Source organism: Carassius carassius, chromosome 48 (genome assembly GCF_963082965.1).
Source record: "Carassius carassius chromosome 48, fCarCar2.1, whole genome shotgun sequence".
NCBI classification, from domain to species: domain Eukaryota; kingdom Metazoa; phylum Chordata; class Actinopteri; order Cypriniformes; family Cyprinidae; genus Carassius; species Carassius carassius.
In genome coordinates this window covers 6,027,088-6,046,662 of record NC_081802.1, presented here as the reverse complement: position 1 = coordinate 6,046,662, position 19,575 = coordinate 6,027,088, and the positions used below count along the sequence as shown (strand labels likewise).

The window sequence follows — 19,575 nt, the reverse complement described above, 5'->3', positions numbered from 1 at the left end:
GAATTTGTATTATAAAATAACTGTTAGGTGTACAGTTTTTACACATCTACATGGCAAAACTTTCATGTCCCGTTTTCCTTAAATGGTGAAATCTAGTCTGAGATCCAGTATAGTTGTTCTAGTCCCAATTACAAGCATCATATCAACCGAATGGTCAGCCGAGTTTAGTTGCTAATCACTTTTGTGTAATGAACGATCTGATACGTTGTTAAACACGGTGAGAGTTTCATTGAGGTGATGTCTGCCATGGAAAGTGTTTCTGTGTGTGTGCTTATAGGAGTCTGGAAGCACTCCAGGGGTTGGCTCGATGAAATAGCGGGTAGGCAGGGACCACAGCAGTACAAGACACCAGCGCTGTGTGTGTAAACTGAGCTCAGACATTGAGCTTGGCTGTGTTTTATTCATGAACAGAAAGACGAGGAAGGGACAGAGAAGAATTCCTAATAAGAGATGAAGCCAGGTACAATCAAAATAGACCACCGGGACCACTTAACAGGCATAAGCACGCTTCGGACGGGTTGATTTGTCAAATATAAGATGTTTAAAATTTGACAAAAACTTTCCACTTCCTCTTATTCCCTGTGTCCACCTGAACGAAATTTAACAGGGTTGCTAAATGATGAATGCCTACTTCAGTAACCTGATCCAATCATCTGGGGTCTCCGCTAAAGGGCCCCAGTGAAGCAGGCCAGGCTCTTGAGCTGTGCTCTACAAACATGCATTAAACTCCCTGACACGTGTTTCAGGGCCAGACTGGAGGCGGACGACAAGTGTTCAATATATGTCTGTCAACATGCCATGAAGACTTTATATTTTATGAACATTCAGTTGCTTGATCATGTGTAGCCTATACAGTGAAATTATGCTCCTCCATCATTTTTAAGGGAACTCTTTTTATACTGTAAGAGTGCAATGTAATATGCTAACAGTGTTGACTGACATGGCTAATCAGTCATTTGAATTCATTTTTGCTGGTGTTTGCTAATGCTAGCATGCCATTTCTGTTGCTCATGCTTAGGGATTTATGCTTTTATATTAGCAACCAAATAGCAACATGCTAAAAACAAATTTATAATGCCTTCCCAGCAAACACAGAATGTTCCCCTAACGTTCCCGTATGGTTCCCATTTGGTTATTTTTTGGGAACCAAACAAGAACGTTCCCAGAACGTTCCCTGTAGGTTATTTTAGGTTTCATTTTATAACCTATGGAGAACATTCTGGGAACGTTCCCTGTAGGTTATTTTTAGGTTATATTTTTATAACTTTAAGGAAACGTTCCGAGTAGGTTCCCGGAACGTTCCCCTAACCTTAAGGGAACGTTCTATTTACGTTAAGAAAACTTTCCTGGATAACCAATAGGGAACGTTCTGGGAACCAAAAACTAATGTTCCCAGAACGTAAAATTGTTACCTGGGTTATTAGCCATACTGTAGCAAGAGGCTAGCACTGTGGCTGTTTTGATTCAGTTCCATATCTACCCAGAACATTTACTTTTATCTTGGCCAGGTAAATATTCACCTAGCAACACCCTGAACACTTTAGGAGCTGTATAGCAACATCCTAGCATTGTGGCTGTTTTGATATCCACCCAGAACACGCTTCTCCTGAGCTTTTCACACTCTTTTGACAGTTGGCAAACACAGAAACACGCAAAACCACTCAGAATGACAACAGAGTAGCAAATGTGGCTTTTTGACTCCTTAGCAAACACATTACGTCTTTAGAAAAAAGCAAAAAACACTCTGTTTGGCATAATGCAATATGCAAATAGCTTTGATAACACAGCCAATCAGTAACTAGGAACTGTATTTATCTGAATTTGAATGTTTATTCGGTAACAATTAAAGCTTTAGTTGTCACGCAGGAATGCAACGCTCCAGTTACGCAATGCGCCGGATTGTGTTTCCACTTCAAAACTGACATACCCTCGTTTTATCTGTACAGAGGGACAGAGAGACGCAAGACAAAGCAGCCTGAGCGAAAGAGATGTTTTGACTCCCAAAGACAGACAGAGAGGAGATAGAAAGCGTATCTCGAGGACAAGGGGCGCTCGTGAACATCGAGTCCTGTGTGTTGCTGTGGATCTGTGAGTGTGTGGTTGTGCGTCAGTGGGAGGTGTGTTGTGGCGAGATGTGGACAGTCAGTCCGACTCTTTTGCAGTGGGGGCCACATTACACCGGCTTCTCCTGAGTTATGCTCCTCTTTAAAACTCAAATACATATCCAGCAATGAGCCTACAGAGGGTAAGTCCTCCTTCAACCCTGAGATATTAAATATTATTGTACTCTATGAAAGTTTATTTACAGATAAATTACACCCGTTCACACCTGTTGCTTGTTTTATCTTTCTGCTGTTGGTTAAATTGTTGTTTTTAATACTTACATAATTTATACATATTCATTTATCTTTTATAGTTTAATTATTGATATTTTTATTATTATTTTTATTTAATAAAAATATTTAAATGAAAAAAAAAAACTAAAATGATTTTGCAATTGAATTTTTATCATATAATATAGTGAACATACTGCTATTGTTGACACTGTTATCATTTGATGTAGCTCATTCATATCATCATTGGGGTTATAAGAGTTTTAGTCATTAGTTGTAACAGCAACTAACAACATATCAATTGAAATAATCTGGAGTATTAGGAGTTCAGGCAGTTTTTGTTAATAACTCATTGTGTAACTCCATGTTTAAAGCAACTGGCCTTATGTGAAACCTGAATCCTCATGGCAACTTTGGCTGGGTGTAACAACACATCTCTGCTCACATTTTTTTTTTTTTGGTGTTGTTTTTAAGAGTTTTTCTTAACACAGTTTATTCAGAAATTCAGTATTCAATATTCAGTAATATTCCATTAACAGTAACAGATGTGTAACTTTTTGTATGATTTTGCATAGCTGTGCAGTATTTGAGGGTGAGAGTGAGATGCTTTTACAAATAACTCATTGAAGAGTCTGAGTCAACAGCTCTAGTGCTGATCCCTGTATTAAAGCCAGACATCCAGGGGCTTTTGGCGACAGCCATTTATACCAGCTGAAAAACTTATTTGAGGGTGTGCATATATATTTTGTTGTCAGTTGCATTAATGGAGGAACACACTGAAATCAAGACTTAATTGTAATTTTTTTATATATTATTACTAACACCGTTCAATTTCTTAAAAATACATGTATCTGAATATTTTACATTGTTTGTGTGGCGTTTATCTTTTTAAATTATGGTTGATGGCTTGTTGCATTAATAAAATTATGCTGTTACATATAAAATCTAGCTTTTTATATTAGGGGATGCCTCAGATATACAATTTTTAATGCATGTCTTTAACAGTTACAGACGTAACGGTTATTGTATGGTAAATCTTAAACATGTGCTATGTAATGTATTATGTCTTTTAATATTCGTTTGTTCACTCTTGTCAGTGTGACTCATTAATTTCTCTCTGTTTATCCAGGAGACACCTAAAAAATGACAGAACGACAGATGGCTTCTACTGAAAGGAGCCTACGTAAGTTTACATGGGGAAAAAAGGAGTGCTAGCAACACCAATTTACAAGTATTCATAAAATGTATGCCAAAACGTATCTCATATATATCTATACATTCATTATCTGGTTATGAGAGGCAGGGGGTGCTTTTTAATATTTTGTGTTTACATGATGTACTGAGAATCTGGGTCAGGTGCATTCCCTGTTGTCTGAGCTCTCTTTGTCTCCTGTACTGTCTTGCTCCTCAGGTATCAAGGCTGATGACGACCTGAAGTCTATGTTTGTTGGCACAGTGATGAGAAAAATCAAGTCTCGCACGTGGAAAAAGCAGCGTTATTTCCGGCTACAAGAAGACTGCATGACTATCTGGTACAAGAGCAAGAAAGCAGGAAATGCACACTCCACCTGTAAGTAGCACTAACAAGATCCACAATCTGTAATTATTAGCCATTTATCCAAAGCAACATACTGTTCTGCAAGAACAATTCCATTCACCAGGGGGTCTCCAGTCCTTCTCCTGGAGGGCTTGGAGAGTTTAGCTGCAACAGTACCTGATTTTTTGTAGTGATCCTGAAGACCTTAGCTGGTTCAGGTGTTTAAATGGGGCTGGAGCAAAACTCTGCTGGAAGGTAACCCTCCAGGAGAAGGATTAGACTGTGTTGTAATAAGAGAAACCTGAGTTTAAGTAGCTGTGTTTACATGGACCCTTCTAATCCGATCGTAATAGGACTAGAAGCACAATCAGAATAAAAATGTCACATGTAAACACGTAAATCGGATTGAATTGGCTCGATCCGACTAAAATTTTTATCGGATTGTAAGGGGTGGTTTACCATTTTTGTAATCCGAGCGAGAGGACATGTAAACATTTGATCGGATTGAAAACCGAAACTGGAAAGTACTCTGTGCATGCGCAGTGACGTAGAAATAGCATTGACGTATGACGCGGGGAACGAGGTGTTCTTCCTGGTGAATAAAGTGTCATAAATAAGTGTCCTGTCATTATAAATCTCCCCTCTCACTCAGTTTATGTGAAGTGGAACGTTTAAGACTCTCATCAACAGATGAATAGTTTTGAGTGCGGGGAAGAGGCACTTTTACTAAATTTTTTTTTTTTGCTAAAGTAACATTAAAGTTAAGCAGCACAACAGTTCATGTGCTGGTTGTCGTCAGTGTGCGCATGTCAAAAGAGTAAATCCGATCAGAAGCTTGTGACATGTAAACGCGCACATCAACCCGATCACTTTATTTACCATTCATGTAAACACTACGTTCGGATTCGTCAATCAGAATGAATTCATTCCGATGGAAGCAAAAAGTGTCCATGTAAACACACCTACTGTCTTATTTAAGTTAACAATAGTGATAGTTCATGGATTAACTCTTCCTGTGATTGAACCTATAACCAGCCAGGAACATCTGAACCATTACCCTTGGCAGAAATATAGCAGCTTCATATAAAGTATTTTCAGAACCTCTAGACCAGGCCAACATTCTCCAGAGTTTAGCTACTGCTCCAACACACCTGCCTGGAAGTTCGTAGGAATTGCAATTTACAGTCTTGTTTTATTTTGGTATTGAGATCTCTTGAGACCACATAAATGTTGCATTTGTAGAGGTATGGGTCTTTATAGGCCAGATATTCGTCTGGTCTTGACTCCAACTCTTAGGGTTTAGGGCAGGGATTCTCAACCCTAGCCCTCAAGGTCAACTTTCCTGCAGAGTTTAGCTCCAACCAACCATGATCAAACTCACCTGCCAGTAATTTACCAGTATTCCTGAAGACCTTGATTAGTCTGTTTTTGGTCTGTTAAATTATTGTCCAACAGGAGCAGGATTGGGCACCCCTGCTCTAAACTGGATAAAGGGTTTAGGTTGGGGTCAAAGTTGGAGCCTTAATCTTGTTTTATTTTGGTACTGAAATCTCTTGAGACCACAAACAATGTTGCATTCGTATGGGTCTGGGCATTGATAGGCCAAATATTGGTCTTGTTTCCAGCTCTTAGGGTTTAGGGCAGGGGTTCTCAACTCTGGCATTCAAGGTCCATTTTCCCTCAGTTTAGCTCAAACCTTGATCAAGGTCACCTGCCAGTGACTTTCTAGTATTCCTGAAGGCCTTGATTAGCAAGTTTAGGTGTGTTAAATTATGGTCGACCAGGGGCAGGATTGGGCACCCCTGCTGTAGACTGGATGTAGGGTTAAGGTTGGGGTCAAAGTTGGAGCCTTAATCTTGTTTTATTTTGGTACTGAAATCTCTTGAGACCACAAACAATGTTGCATTTGTATGGGTCTGGGCATTGATAGGCCAAATATTGGTCTTGTTTCCAGCTCCTAGGGTTCTTAGTCGAAGCAGTAATCTTTGAGATCTCTTGAGACTACAAAAAATTTAGCATTTGTATGGGTCTGGGCATTGATAGATTTATCCAGTAAACTTAGGGTTTAGGGGATAGCTAGTTAAATGTTTGTCTATCTTTGTATATAGTTTCTGTGGGTGATGTGGAAGCTGTGCGGGAAGGGCACCAATCTGAGGTTCTGCTCAGCATTGCTGATGAGTTCCCGCCTGACCGCTGCTTCACCCTTGTGTTCTGTGGTCGACGAGGCAACTTGGACCTAGTGGCCGAATCAGCAGGGGAAGCGCAATCGTGGATTAAAGGGATACGCAAACTCATCGATAACCTGGAGAACATGGGGCAGAGAGAGAAACTAGACCAGTATCCTTTACTATCACTCTTTATCTGCCTGTCTATCATTCCACTTTCTGCCAATCTTACATGCACAAGGTTTCATGCAGGCTAAAAGGCATTAAAGGACACTTAAATACACTGGGATGCAGCACCTCTGATACATTGACCTGGTTTCACTCCATGTTGTGCAACATGAGTTATGGAAGATGGACATGTTCCTGGGACTTTCTTGTTTTTCAAAGTTTTAACCCTATCTCTAACTATACTTGGATTGATGTCCAAGCCCCAAGTTTGAGCACTTAACTTCCAGGTCTTAAACATAGCCCCCAGTAACCCTACTTTGGTAAATCATGTCAAGCACTTCAGTTTTCCCTTAAATGCTGTTTCCAGATGGATCTGTGATTGGTTTAAAAAGGCAGACAAAAACAGAGATGGGCAGATGAACTTTAAGGAGGTCCGCAATCTGTTAAAGATGATGAATGTGGACATGAATGAGCATCATGCTCTTCGTCTCTTTACGGTAACCACACATTCACGGCCAACCTACAGTTACATTGCTATACCATTTTGTAGCCTGATGTAGCTTAAGTTCAGTGACAGTTTTGACACTAGAGACACTTTATTATTTGGTGATCCATTTACAGCTAGTTGCTTTGCATTTGTGCATTTTCAAACTTCTGTTGTTCTTCAGATGGCAGACAAGTCTCAATCAGGAACTCTTGAGGATGATGAGTTTGTGCTGTTCTATAAGATGTTGACTCAGCGTGAGGATGTCCTGCGAGTGTTTCAGGAATATTCGGGTGATGGTCAGAAGCTAACGCTACAAGATCTGAAAGATTTCCTACAAGAGGAGCAGCTACACAAGGACGGAGTTCAGCAGTATGCACTAAAGCTCATTGAACACTATGAACCTTCAGACACAGGTAACTAATTTTGTGATGAAGCATAGCTAACAGAGTTGTACTTTTCTTACTTGGGTTTCTTCGAAGCTCAAGTTATTTGTATTTTACTTTCCACTTGCCATCGATCTGTTTAGATAATCCTTGGTCATTTGGCTTTCAAACTTCTCAAACTCATTACCTTCTAGTTCCAGTTATCCTAATACTGCATTTTTTCTTCTTGACATCTTTAAATGCTTTAATTTGTTCATCATATGTTCCTATAGCAAAAATGTTGCAAGCAATGACGTTTGATGGTTTCCTGATGTACCTGAGCTCATCAGAGGGCTCCATTTTCAACCCTACTATGGTGGATCTCTACCAGGACATGACTCAGCCTCTCTGTCATTACTTCATATCATCTTCTCATAACACGTACCTTCTGGAGGACCAAATCAGAGGACACAGCAGTGTGGAAGGCTATATACGGTACACGTTTTCAAAAACCTATTTCAACTAGGCATTTCCTTCAATTCTTAAAGATTCAGTTCTTCTTTATATTCATAAATATGAACTTGTATGTGTGTTTTAGAGCACTGAAACGTGGTTGTCGATGTGTAGAAGTGGACTGCTGGGATGGACCAAATGGAGAACCAATCGTCTACCATGGACACACGTTTACCTCCAAGATCTTCTTCAAGGATGTTGTCAATGTGCTGGGCAACTATGCATTTAAAGTATGTCACAAACTATGTCTTTGTTTTCATTCACTCGTAAAACTGCAAGTTTATAACAAGAATGTTCTGTAATGGTGCCATGGTATATTGGTGTTATCAGATGATAATTCTACAGTACTTAATATGGCATTGTAATGAATGAATCCGTATTCAAATACTATGGTGTTTATGTGGTTCTCTAAGGTAAGTCAAGGAATCCCATGGCATTAGCATCATGTTAGTGTTCAACAAAATTTATTAGCATGGTACCATTTTGAAACACTTCATTAACATGATACCTTACTTTCAAAAATACTGTACAATGGTATAGTGAAGGCACCTGATGATAATCAGGTACTTCAGAGAATGCCATAGTCAAAATATATTAAATATATATAGAATTATCATCTGATTCTATTACTATACAGTTGGTAGAAATACCATGTTTGATATATACCCATACAGATTTTTATTACCCTCTTGTTTTCTTTCTTCATCTTTGATCTTTATAAACTGGTTTAGAGTACTGTACTAGCTTGCATTTTTTTGTGTGTGTGGCAGACTGGGGCCAGGTTCACTCTGAGCCAGGGCACCATGCCCTTGTTTGTGTGTAATGTGATCTGGAGCAGTCGACCCCTGCCTGCCAGTGTGTTAGCCGCTGTTCTGTGTTGAGTGTTCCATTTCACTCCATCACTTATTTACACACACACACATACACACACACACTCTCCCCTCCGCAGGCATCGCAGTACCCTGTCATCTTGTCCATTGAAAACCACTGCAGTGTAGAACAGCAGAAAGTCATGGCCCAACACCTCACCCAGATCCTGGGAGACAAGCTGCTGAAAAGCCCTTTAGATGGAAAGATTCCCAACATCCTCCCATCTCCTGAGGTACGCACGGATGTATGCGGTCAGTTAAACAAGTACTTTCACTTAACAAACCCACCTAATTGCTGCTTAATGAGCAGTAAATGTCTAGCACTTAAATGTCTTCAACATCTTGAAGAGTTCACAGCAAAGATCTTGAAGTTTCCACACTATGAGCAAACCTTTGTATCAGAGTTCAGAGTGTGGTGACCTGTCCAGGATACATTCACTTTCTCAGGGGTGGCAGCCATATGATCTATGTCCATCTGATCCAGCCATGCTAAATTATTAAAGCAAACAATAATATTGTCCCCCCAACCCCACAGACCATCATAGCCGTTAGCAACTAGCAAAACTTAACTGAACATCATGGTCTTCCAAGTGAAGCTAATTGACTCAGGAAATCTTGCTGATTTAGATGCAAATTAATTGATTTCTTCAAAAGAATATTCTCTATACATTCCTAATTGGCCAAACACCAGTAAAGGTGTTTTCTGGTATGCACACCTAATTTGTGTATCCATGTGTTCTCTGTTAAAGTCTGTTACAATATGAGATTTTTGATGGTTGCTGATGAAACTGTATCTACTCTGTTTGTGTGCGTGTGAGTAGGATCTGAAAGGGAAGATTCTGTTGAAAGGAAAGAAGATAGGTGGATTAGAGAATAGCATGAATGGGGTAGTGGACCCTTTGATGGGAGAGGTGAGCGACGAAGAGGAGACGGCTGAAATTGACGATGACCATCATCGCAATGACAGCGTACGGCATAGAGTCAAGGTACAATGATGCATTTGATAGATTTTCTAATTATGGCAATAGTAATTTATAAAATGATGATTAAGATGAATTCCACAACTTTGCACTTAAACCATGCAGTGGCGTAGCCAAGTCAGTGAAGAGTTTGAAACACAGCAAATGTACATCTACAAACTACCACTGCTGTACCCTTGAACAAGACCCATTCACACAGCTTACTTTGAAGCCCCCCCCCCCCCCCCCCCCCCCCAATTCCTGTTACTATTACGTTGTAAAGAACTCTTGGTAAAAGTGTCAAAATATTCTGCCAGATGAGATATGTTCAATTGCTCTGAAAATGGGCGGATTGCATAAAGCACTAATATAAATTGGAAGAGATGACACTAGAGCAATCTTGGAATGAAGTAGACAAGCAAACAAGAAAAAGCAAGAGAGAAAGTCAGAAAGAGATAAGACAGAAACGGAATGTCTTCTGCCATCTGATAGGTGGCCATGTGCATTTGCTGGCACTGTTGTTACCATGTGACACTTGATTCTTTGAACTCTGGTTAGCTGCAGTCAGGGATCACCTCTCTTGGTTTCTCCAATCCGAGATACAGTCATCTTGTTGAGTCTGGGGAAATAATTGGCATGGGATGTTTAGCTTTTAATTTGCATACAAGCACTGTTCTTTGGACTCTTTCTTGTTGGATAACTTGTTTAGGCCAATTACTAAATAGTAATTTAGTTGACATTTATCTCAAGTGATTTACAGTGCCATTACTACAGGTATAGCCCGTCAATGGAACAGTGTTAAAGGACTAGCCCTTGCTGGCTTTGAACCAACTTTCAGTTCCAGGCCAGATCTAAGTTTGAATATCATGTTAAAGTTGGCACAGCAGGTTGGCAAGGATGAACCCAACTGATGGTAGTGTAAGATGAAGCCAGGTGGATACGTGGCCTAATTATCCAAGGGTCATCTGTCATGACATTGTCTAAGTAGTCCTGGGTTCAGTGGTTTAGGTAGCATAACTAAATGCTTACAGTAAAAACACATCATACAATCTAGACTTGACCAGCTGACAAATGCCCACAACCCCTCTAAAATAATCAAAACAGACCACCCTGGCTTGTGAAAAACTAGCAATCCAACTTAGGAAGGAGGTGAAAATGAAAACTTGTTTTTCTAACCTGTTAAGGACTGTTTTTGTACCGTCTAGAAATCCAAGCAGCGTCTATCTAAAGAGCTGTCAGACTGTGTGATTTACTGCAAGAGTGTCCACTTTAGCAGCTTTAAACATTCACAAATTCACTCAAAGTTTTACGAGATCTCCTCCTTCACGGAGTCTAAGGCCCGGAAACACATTAGGGAGGCAGGTAAAGGAAACATGACTCTGACTGCTTATAACAGCTCATAAATTATTTTTTTTAGAGAATTGTATTATCTTACAGTGTTTGTCTCTGTACTACAGGATCAGAGTTTGTTCTCCATAACACTCGCCAGCTGAGCCGGGTTTACCCCAGTGGTTTGAGAACTGACTCATCCAACTTCAACCCACAGGACATGTGGAATGCAGGGTGCCAAATTGGTGAGCCTACCTGAGAATAAAAAATTGTGGAAATTCTGGTTTAGTTAAAGGGTTAGTTCACCCAAAAATGAAAATTAGGCTGCATTTTACACACCCCCGAGGCATCCTAGGTGTATATGACATTCTTCTTTCAGATGAATCCAGTCAGAGTTATATTAAAAATTGTCTTTAATCTTTCAAGCTCTATCATTGCACATAGCAGGTGTTGTATTGCTTCAGTCCAAAAGAAGTGAAATAAAAAGCGCCCTTCCATTAAAAAAGGTGTATCACACTGCTCCGGGGTTGAACAAAGGCCTCCTGTAGTGAATCGATGTGTTTTTTTGTAAGAAAGATATCCATATTAAATAATAATGATTTGAATCTAGCTTGCTCTCACTGTTATAAATGGAAGCAGTTATGGGGGAATGACATATGGAGGTCGGCTTTCTGCATAAACCACTCAGAACTGACGCACAAGGAAATTCAGCGGAGAGAGCAAAACAAAACCACGGTCACTACTTAGAAGTACAAAATGAGGATTGTGAAGAAGAATGTTGGAGGATTTTGATATAAGCCAAGAGGAGACTTAAAGTAAGGAAACTTTGCTACTTTTGATCCTGTAAACAAACGCTGGTTTTCACGAGACTCACGGGCGCAGCGCTGACATCATACTGTACGTCCTGCTCCCCGAACTGCTTCCATGTACAACTGTTGTCCCAAGCTAGATTAAAGTGATTATTACGTTTTGAATATGGATATTTTTCTTATAAAAACAAAACAAAACACTGAGTCACTACAGGAGGCCTTTGTTCACCCCCGGAGCCATGTGAGACATTTTATTTTTTGGAAGGGTGCTTTTTATTTCACTTCTTTTGGACTGAAGGAATGCTACACCTGCTGACTACAATGATAGAGCTTGAAAGATCAAAGACAAATTTTTATATAACTCCGACTTGGATTCGTCTGAAAGAAGAAAGTCATATACACCTTGGATGTCCCGGGAGTGAGTAAAACGCAGCCTAATTTTCATTTTTGGGTGAATTTACCCCTTGAGATTAATAAGGACTGTCATGGAATTTTGAAAATATTCTGTTGATGAACATTGCATAACTAGCTATAGATAGTTGGGATTAAGACAGATATGATTTATTGCTCAACTTGTTATTGTAGTCGAAATTAGTATTACTAGCTTGTTAAAAAAAAAAACTTTAACCAACCTACCTTTAATCAAGTGGTGTCCATGTTTTAGTTAGCCATCTATCTGGTTCGGATAGTTTGATTTGTTGGTTTTTAGAGCAATTTTGGGCACTTTCAAGCTGGTCGAACTAGAACAGCTGACTAAATCAGCTGAACACCACCAGCGTGACCAAGCTGGGAGACCAGCTAAACCATCTTAATCCAACCAACCAATCATAAGATGGTTTAATATAAACTATTCAAAGTTGATGAACATTACTAGTTAACTGGCCAAGACATCACTAGTGTAAAAGCCTAAATTATCATTCTTTATCCATTAAAAAAGTGGAACTTTTTCCAATAGAGATTAAGTAGGATATGTTGCTACTAAATACAAATGGTGGTAAATATTTTTCACTACTAAGTGTAGCCTTCTCTTCTCTTCTCTTCTCTTCTCTTCTCTTCTCTTCTCTTCTCTTCTCTTCTCTTCTCTTCTCTTCTCAGTTGCTCTGAACTTTCAGACCGCAGGGATTGAGATGGATCTAAACGATGGCTTATTTAGTCAGAACGGACATTGTGGCTACATACTGAAACCAACATTTATGCGCAACACTGATGAGCGGTTTGACCCAGAGAACCCTCAAAACCGAGACGGTTACAAGCCGCTTAGCCTGTCTGTACAGGTACAAACCTGAATTTCTTTATGATTGCTGGTGTTATAACATGTATATGCTGAACCTGCATATATTGTGTTATTTTCAGGTAATCAGTGGCCAACAGCTTCCTAAGGTAAACATCAAGGAGGGCTCAATTATCGATCCCCTCGTTCGGGTGGAAATTCACGGCGTACCACTGGACCAGGCCAAGCAGGAAACCAGATACATCGACAACAACGGTCAGTTTAAATGTATAGGACGGAGATGTGTCTAGACTGAGAAAGCCTAGACGCAGTTAATCTAGAGATCTAGTTGCGTTCAAAAGACTAAACAAACTTGTTTTTAAACTAATGGTTTTGGACATTCGCGCAGGTTCACGGTGAATGTAGCTTTTGAGCAATCAACTTAAATAGTCCTGAAACTAATACATGTTTAAAAGTACAAATATTCCATTATATTCCAATATTCCAAGTACAATTAATATCAGCTACCTATTTGTCTCTGCAGGTTTTAACCCAGTATGGCACGATATGCTTCAGTTCACAATTCATGTCCCTGAATTGGCGCTGGTACGGTTTGTCGTGGAGGACTATGATAAAACATCAAAGAACGACTTTGTGGGACAGTTCACTCTCCCTTTCATCTGTATGCAACCAGGTACGTCTCCATTCCACCAATCAAACATTTATCCTCTGGGGAGCTGATGTTAAAACTAAGCACGTTTTGTTCTTCCTCATAGGATATCGTCACATTCATCTCCTGTCTAAGGACGGCACCAGCATACCTCCTTCCTCGCTTTTTGTTCATGTCCGGATAACTAAACTAACGTAAAGTGACTGAATTAAAAGTTGTCTTACACTGACATGTGCACAAAAGAAACTAAAAGCTGCAACAATTTCAAGTCTTCCCAGTCAACACTTGTTAGCCGAAACCTGACATTTTAATAAGTACAGTAAAAATGTATTAAAAAGTAACAGTTCACAATTTTAAGGTAGCGTTGAGTTGCTATAGATTTAGTAAATGTGTACGCCAAATAATTTTAGTTATTTTATTTACTGTTATTAAGATTTGTGTGATTGTAGGGATCTATATCTAAATGTATCTTCAGTGATATACATGTCCGGGGTTGTATTTTAACCTCAAACTCAAAAATAGAAAATTAGATTTGCATAAGGAATGAGTGCTATTTTGGGGGGTTTTTTAGGACTAAAATACAGATTTCAGGCTGAAATATGCACCGCACAAAAAAATAAGTTTTGTCTTCTTCTCCTGAACAAACATCTAAATATTCTTAAATTAATATACGTTTCATTGAGAAGCAAAATAACTTTAAAAAAAAGGATTTTGCTTAAAGCAGGGGGGGGAACATGACTTACAGATGTAAGGCATCTTGATTTAAGAATGTTTTGATATTTGTACTGAAAAATAAGCCAAAAATCATTTTTGCAGTGGGACCTGGATATTTCATGAGATTCACCCAATGGTATTTTTACCATGCATGGCAAATCTTTACATCTTGCTTTATGTATTTTATAAATATTTCAATAGAACTAGTTTTACTTTCTTAATCGTACCACTCCATTTCAGTAGTACTTACAGTGGTGTATGTGTTAACTGCTACTTTGGAATGAAGTACAGAGATAATGGGCTCAAGGGCTCAATTACAATCTTACTTTGGCCCCGAAGTACCTCAGGGGCCAGACTCAGTAACAGAGAGATACAGGAGGGCAATGAAAATGACCACGTCTGTTCCAACCTCCACCTACTTGGATACAGTATACCATCGTAATGTATACATTTCCAAATACATACCGTATACTCTTGAATGTAGATGAGAACTTAACCTTGATTATTCTGAATCATGTCAAGTCATTTATTAAATCAAATGTATGCTGCTGGACCAATAGTGTTATATTTTTGTATTTCTAAGCTTTGGATCTGTATACTGTTTTTGTAATATTGTTCAGTAACTATCTGTCGTTTTTGCTCGTGTATATATGTATGTATATATTTATTTATTTGCCATATTCATCAAAGAATAAAGATAATTTTGAAAGCACTTTCCATTTCTGTTGTCAACACAGGTTCCAGTTTATACCAATTTATAAATGAGAAAAACAACTTGTTTAGAATGAGGTGACTAAAAATGATTAATTACATCTTTAAAATAAAGGCCCGAGTTAAGCTCAAAATTCAATACAAAGACACCATACTACATGTTAAACAGACTAAATTATGCTCTGACCAATGTCCTGTAATCAAATTATACAGCTGTAATTTTTGTGTAAATGAATTTATGCTTCCTTTGAGCAGCATTAAACTTTGTTAAGACCCTAAATGCCACTTCAGAAGTGCTTCTGTGCCACCTTTACAGTGAAAATTTAATGTATAACGAAATTATTCTGCAAAAGGTGGCAAAGAGGCGCTTCTGAAGAAGCATTTACGGTTTTTAATACAGACTTTTCAATGCTGCTCAGAGGTTTACACAATAAAAACAACTATTTTTAAGTTTTGACAACTGCTGACTGCCATCAATCAGACGGAAAGATAAATCATGGATTTAACGCGAATTCAACGATTTACGCGAGTAGATTACATGCAAAGTCAACACGCGATCAGAATATGGATCAGATGCGTCCTCGCGCGGGTCTGGAGACGCTTTATTTTCTCGTCATATCTCATCTTTGAATTAGGATTTAGTTTTAGGCGGTATGGTCCGACAATGTTTTCTTTAGCCCGCTGCATTTTGTAGTATTATAATCTGTTTTTCACGCTAATTTTTCATTATTTTCATGCCAGAACACTAGCCTGCTATGCCAGACCATGTTAACTGGCCAAACATACCCATAATTCTTTGCGTTCTGATGACGTTGCCGCCCAGTTGGTCAAATGTGTTAGCGATCTCTATATTAGCTGCAACAACACCAAACAAATGGTCAATTTTAACACGTGCGGGACTTATTCTGAATGTACGCGCGGTGTATAAATACAAAGATATTATCAATATAAATTAAAACACATACACCGAGACAGAATGGTCGGGAAAATTAAACGGGCCAGACAGAAGCTCCACCACGGCACTGTAAAGCTGGAAAATGAGCCCCAAGACAAACCCATGCTGGAAAATCTGGAGAAGATACAGATCAAGCCCATTTAGCTCATTAAAACAGATTCAAAAGAGACCAAACTCAACACTTCTGAACAATAATTCAAAGGTATAGACGTTTGTTTGGATTGTTATTCATATGAGGCATTACCAGTGTCATTTCTCCTCAGACGACCTGCTCTAAATGAGATCATTCTTCATTCAGCTTCATTCAGCTTCATGTGTTTTCCCTGCAGGCATTCAGTTTTCCCACTGGAGTTTATGCTGGAACTAAAATCTCTCCCGAGACTTTAGTTCAAACGCTGAAGGTTGATGAACCATCAGATGTTACCATAAACAGTCTGCAGAACAGAAAGGTGAGGAGGGGGTTTTCTCTCTCCTTTTTCATTGCTCAAAGATTTTCTTTTAAATATGTAGATATTTCAACTGGATATTAAAAGTATTTCATGTTGTTACACATGCAAAAACAAATTAAAAATTATTAAATTGTATTATAATTCATAATATGTTAAACATTTAAATCTGAAAATTATACTAATGTTTATTTAAAACGTTAGTTTTTTAAATGTAAATTATGATTTAGTATTATTTTACTATTATAAAGCATTGTAATTGCACAATATATTTGTTTTATTTCAAAACATTTTACTCATGTTTTTATCATCTTGAAAAAGTTGTGCAAAGTGAAGAAGAATGTTTATTATTTTATTTATAGGTCATAATCATATAGTATTTGTTTTACTTTTAATATACTTTCATATTTTTGAACAGGTTTGCTTTTAATTATGTGATAAAGTATTATTAATAAAAAGTAAAGTATTGTTGTAATACATTGTATAATTAAATATAAAAGTACAATTAAAATATTCATATTTTCATTTAAATGAAAATCTGTTGATGAATGTAAAGCTACTTTTACTTTGATAATGATATTGTAGTTTATATTTTGCACAGATTTGCTTTCAATTATGCAAGTATTTCACCTGAACAGTACAAGTATTTCACCTTAATACATACTCAAAAATGTAAAACAAAGAAGTTATAATGCAAAAGGAAAAGGCATGTTTTTCTTCTATTTATTGGTCATAATCAGGTAGTATTTATTTTACTATTATAATGTTTTCATCGTTGTGATTTTTTTTTGCACCAGTTTGTTTTAAATATGTATTTCAACTGAATCTTACAAGTATTTAATGTTAATAGATACTCTATTTATAGGCTGCTATCATTTAATGTTAATTTAACTATTATAATATATGTGTTATTATAAAAAATATTATTCATATTTAAATGCATAATCTTGTTGCCAAAAATGCACAAGGTTTGTGACAACAAGATGGCAACATGTTTTTGAAGTCTATGTCGGAAGTTATGTATATGAAACATATGTAACATGTATTGAGCGTTGTTTGAAATCATTGAACAGAGATTTGATTTATTCTGCAAGGGTGGTGTAGCTGGTGGTTAAGGAAGATCCAGGCTCTTCATTGAAAAGTTGTTGGTTCGAACCCTGGACCTAAGCAAGTGGCAGAATTGCAGAGTAATGAACATATAATGTGATATGATGAAAGTGAGCGTTTTTGACGTTTATAGACCGTCTCTCTGTAGATGTCAGCTGTGTGTGAGTATTGAGGTTGTGTAAGGAGGGCTGTTCTATTCCTGGCTGTCTGCAGTATTAATAACTCATGCGTGAACATCACAGCGCTGCTGCATCAATGCATTGACTGATGTGACCGCTGGCCGACCAATCTGTGTTACTCTTGAGGAGAACTGCAGGATAGAGGACAACTAGCTGGAAGACTGACTGAACAAGTATATGAGTTATGCCTGGCTACTATTCTAGTCTTGATATTTCTGCGGAGTAAACATACAGTGTACACTTACTCTACTTAGTAAGCAAAAGTTTTGTTGCATGGGTTTTTATTGAGTTCTGGTGGTTTTGGATCTGCAGACTTTTTCAGAAACTCTTAAAGCATATATGTTGTAATATAATAAGGAACGTTTTTTTCTTTAAAAGTCATTTACATTTTCTACACATTCATAGCTAGCATTTTATTTATCCTAAGTGTACCATTTTATTTTCATTTATTTTACTTTTATATTTTTTGAAATAATTTATGCAAATATTTTATTAAATATATTATTATCTTTATTAAGATCATAATATAAAAATTCAGTTCTTATTTTGGGATTTCCTTAGTTTAATAATTAATCTATAAATTATTTTAATAATATCCATTACTTGTTTGAAAATGATTCATATATAATCAATCAGAAGATATTCTAATATATAACATTTTACATATACACACACACACACACCCACACACATATATATACACACACACACATATGAGGGGCCGTGCAAGACTTAATTCATTCTGGCACTCTTACACGCTTACATTCTCCTTTCACATACATATATTCTTGCTTTCACACACTTACACTCTCCTTTCAGATACATATATTTTTTCTTTCACACACTTTCATTTTTTTTCAATTCAATTCAAGTTTATTTGTATAGCGCTTTTTACAATACAAATCGTTACAAAGCAACTTTACAGAAAATTATGTTTCTACAATATTTAGTAGTAGCTAGTAGTTTGTGCACGTTTGACAGGATTTTAGAAAAATAAAAATAATAATAATAATACAAGACGTAGTCAGCTAGATGATGAACTATCAATATTATTAATTAATAGTAATTATATGATGCAGTCACACATGTAGCAATAATTGTTAGTTCTGTTTGTTGATTCAAGGTTAGGATCATCTGGGGTCCTCTGAGGGTCAGCATCATCTCTTCTCAGGTGTTCTGGATCCAGACTGGAGCTTGTGTAAATCCTAGTTACCACGGGATGTAAATCCCGTGGCAAAACATAGAAACAAGATAGAGACATCATTAGCATAGCTGCTGATCCAACAAAGTAAAATTAGTTTAACCCAAGCTAAAGAATAAAAATGCAGATGCAACTACACTCACAATTTAAGAGATACATTATTCGAATGCTTGGCGAAAGAGATGCGTTTTTAATCTAGATTTAAACAGAGAGAGTGTGTCTGAACCCCGAACATTATCAGGAAGGCTATTCCAGAGTTTGGGAGCCAAATGTGAAAAAGCTCTACCTCCTTTAGTGGACTTTGCTATCCTAGGAACTACCAAAAGTCCAGCGTTTGTGACCTTAGGGTGCGTGATGGGTTGTAGCGTGGTAGAAGGCTAGTTAGGTACGCAGGAGCTAAACCATTTAGGGCCTTATAGGTAAGTAATGATAATTTGTAACAGATACGGAACTTAATAGGTAGCCAGTGCAGAGACTGTAAAATTGGGGTAATATGATCATATTTTCTTGACCTGGTAAGGACTCTAGCTGCTGCATTTTGGACTACCTGTAGCTTGTTTATTGACGAAGCAGGACAACAACCTAGAAGTGCATTACAATAGTCCAGTCTAGAGGTCATGAATGCATGAACTAGCTTTTCTGCATCAGAAACAGATAACATGTTTCGTAGCTTGGCAATGTTTCTAAGATGGAAGAATGCAGTTTTTGTAACATTGGAAATATGATTTTCAAAAGACAAATTGCTGTCTAATATAACACCCAGATTTCTGACTGTAGAGGAAGTAACAGTACATCCGTCTAGTTGCAGATTGTAATCTACAAGATTCTGTGTGGTGTTTTTTGGTCCAATA

At 37.7% G+C, this 19,575-nt stretch overlaps 1 protein-coding gene across 2 annotated transcripts; it reads left to right on the top strand.

Moving 5' to 3' along the window:
• The first annotated feature begins 1,913 nt into the window (after window positions 1-1,913).
• LOC132131413 (1-phosphatidylinositol 4,5-bisphosphate phosphodiesterase delta-4-like) lies at window positions 1,914-14,021 on the top strand. 2 transcript variants are annotated; one of them, XM_059543428.1, is made up of 16 exons: window positions 1,914-2,245; window positions 3,463-3,516; window positions 3,745-3,903; window positions 5,979-6,207; window positions 6,571-6,700; window positions 6,872-7,103; window positions 7,346-7,547; window positions 7,651-7,795; window positions 8,515-8,667; window positions 9,256-9,420; window positions 10,599-10,755; window positions 10,851-10,967; window positions 12,627-12,805; window positions 12,885-13,017; window positions 13,286-13,435; window positions 13,518-14,021. In XM_059543428.1, the coding sequence occupies exons 2-16, from the start codon at window positions 3,477-3,479 to the stop codon at window positions 13,607-13,609; spliced, it is 2,283 nt and encodes a 760-aa protein (XP_059399411.1). In that variant the 5' UTR covers window positions 1,914-2,245; window positions 3,463-3,476; the 3' UTR covers window positions 13,610-14,021. The 2 variants fall into 2 exon arrangements, with proteins under 2 accessions (XP_059399411.1, XP_059399412.1); XM_059543429.1 differs by lacking the exons at window positions 1,914-2,245; window positions 3,463-3,516; window positions 3,745-3,903 and adding an exon at window positions 5,360-5,630.
• Window positions 14,022-19,575: the final 5,554 nt, after the last annotated feature.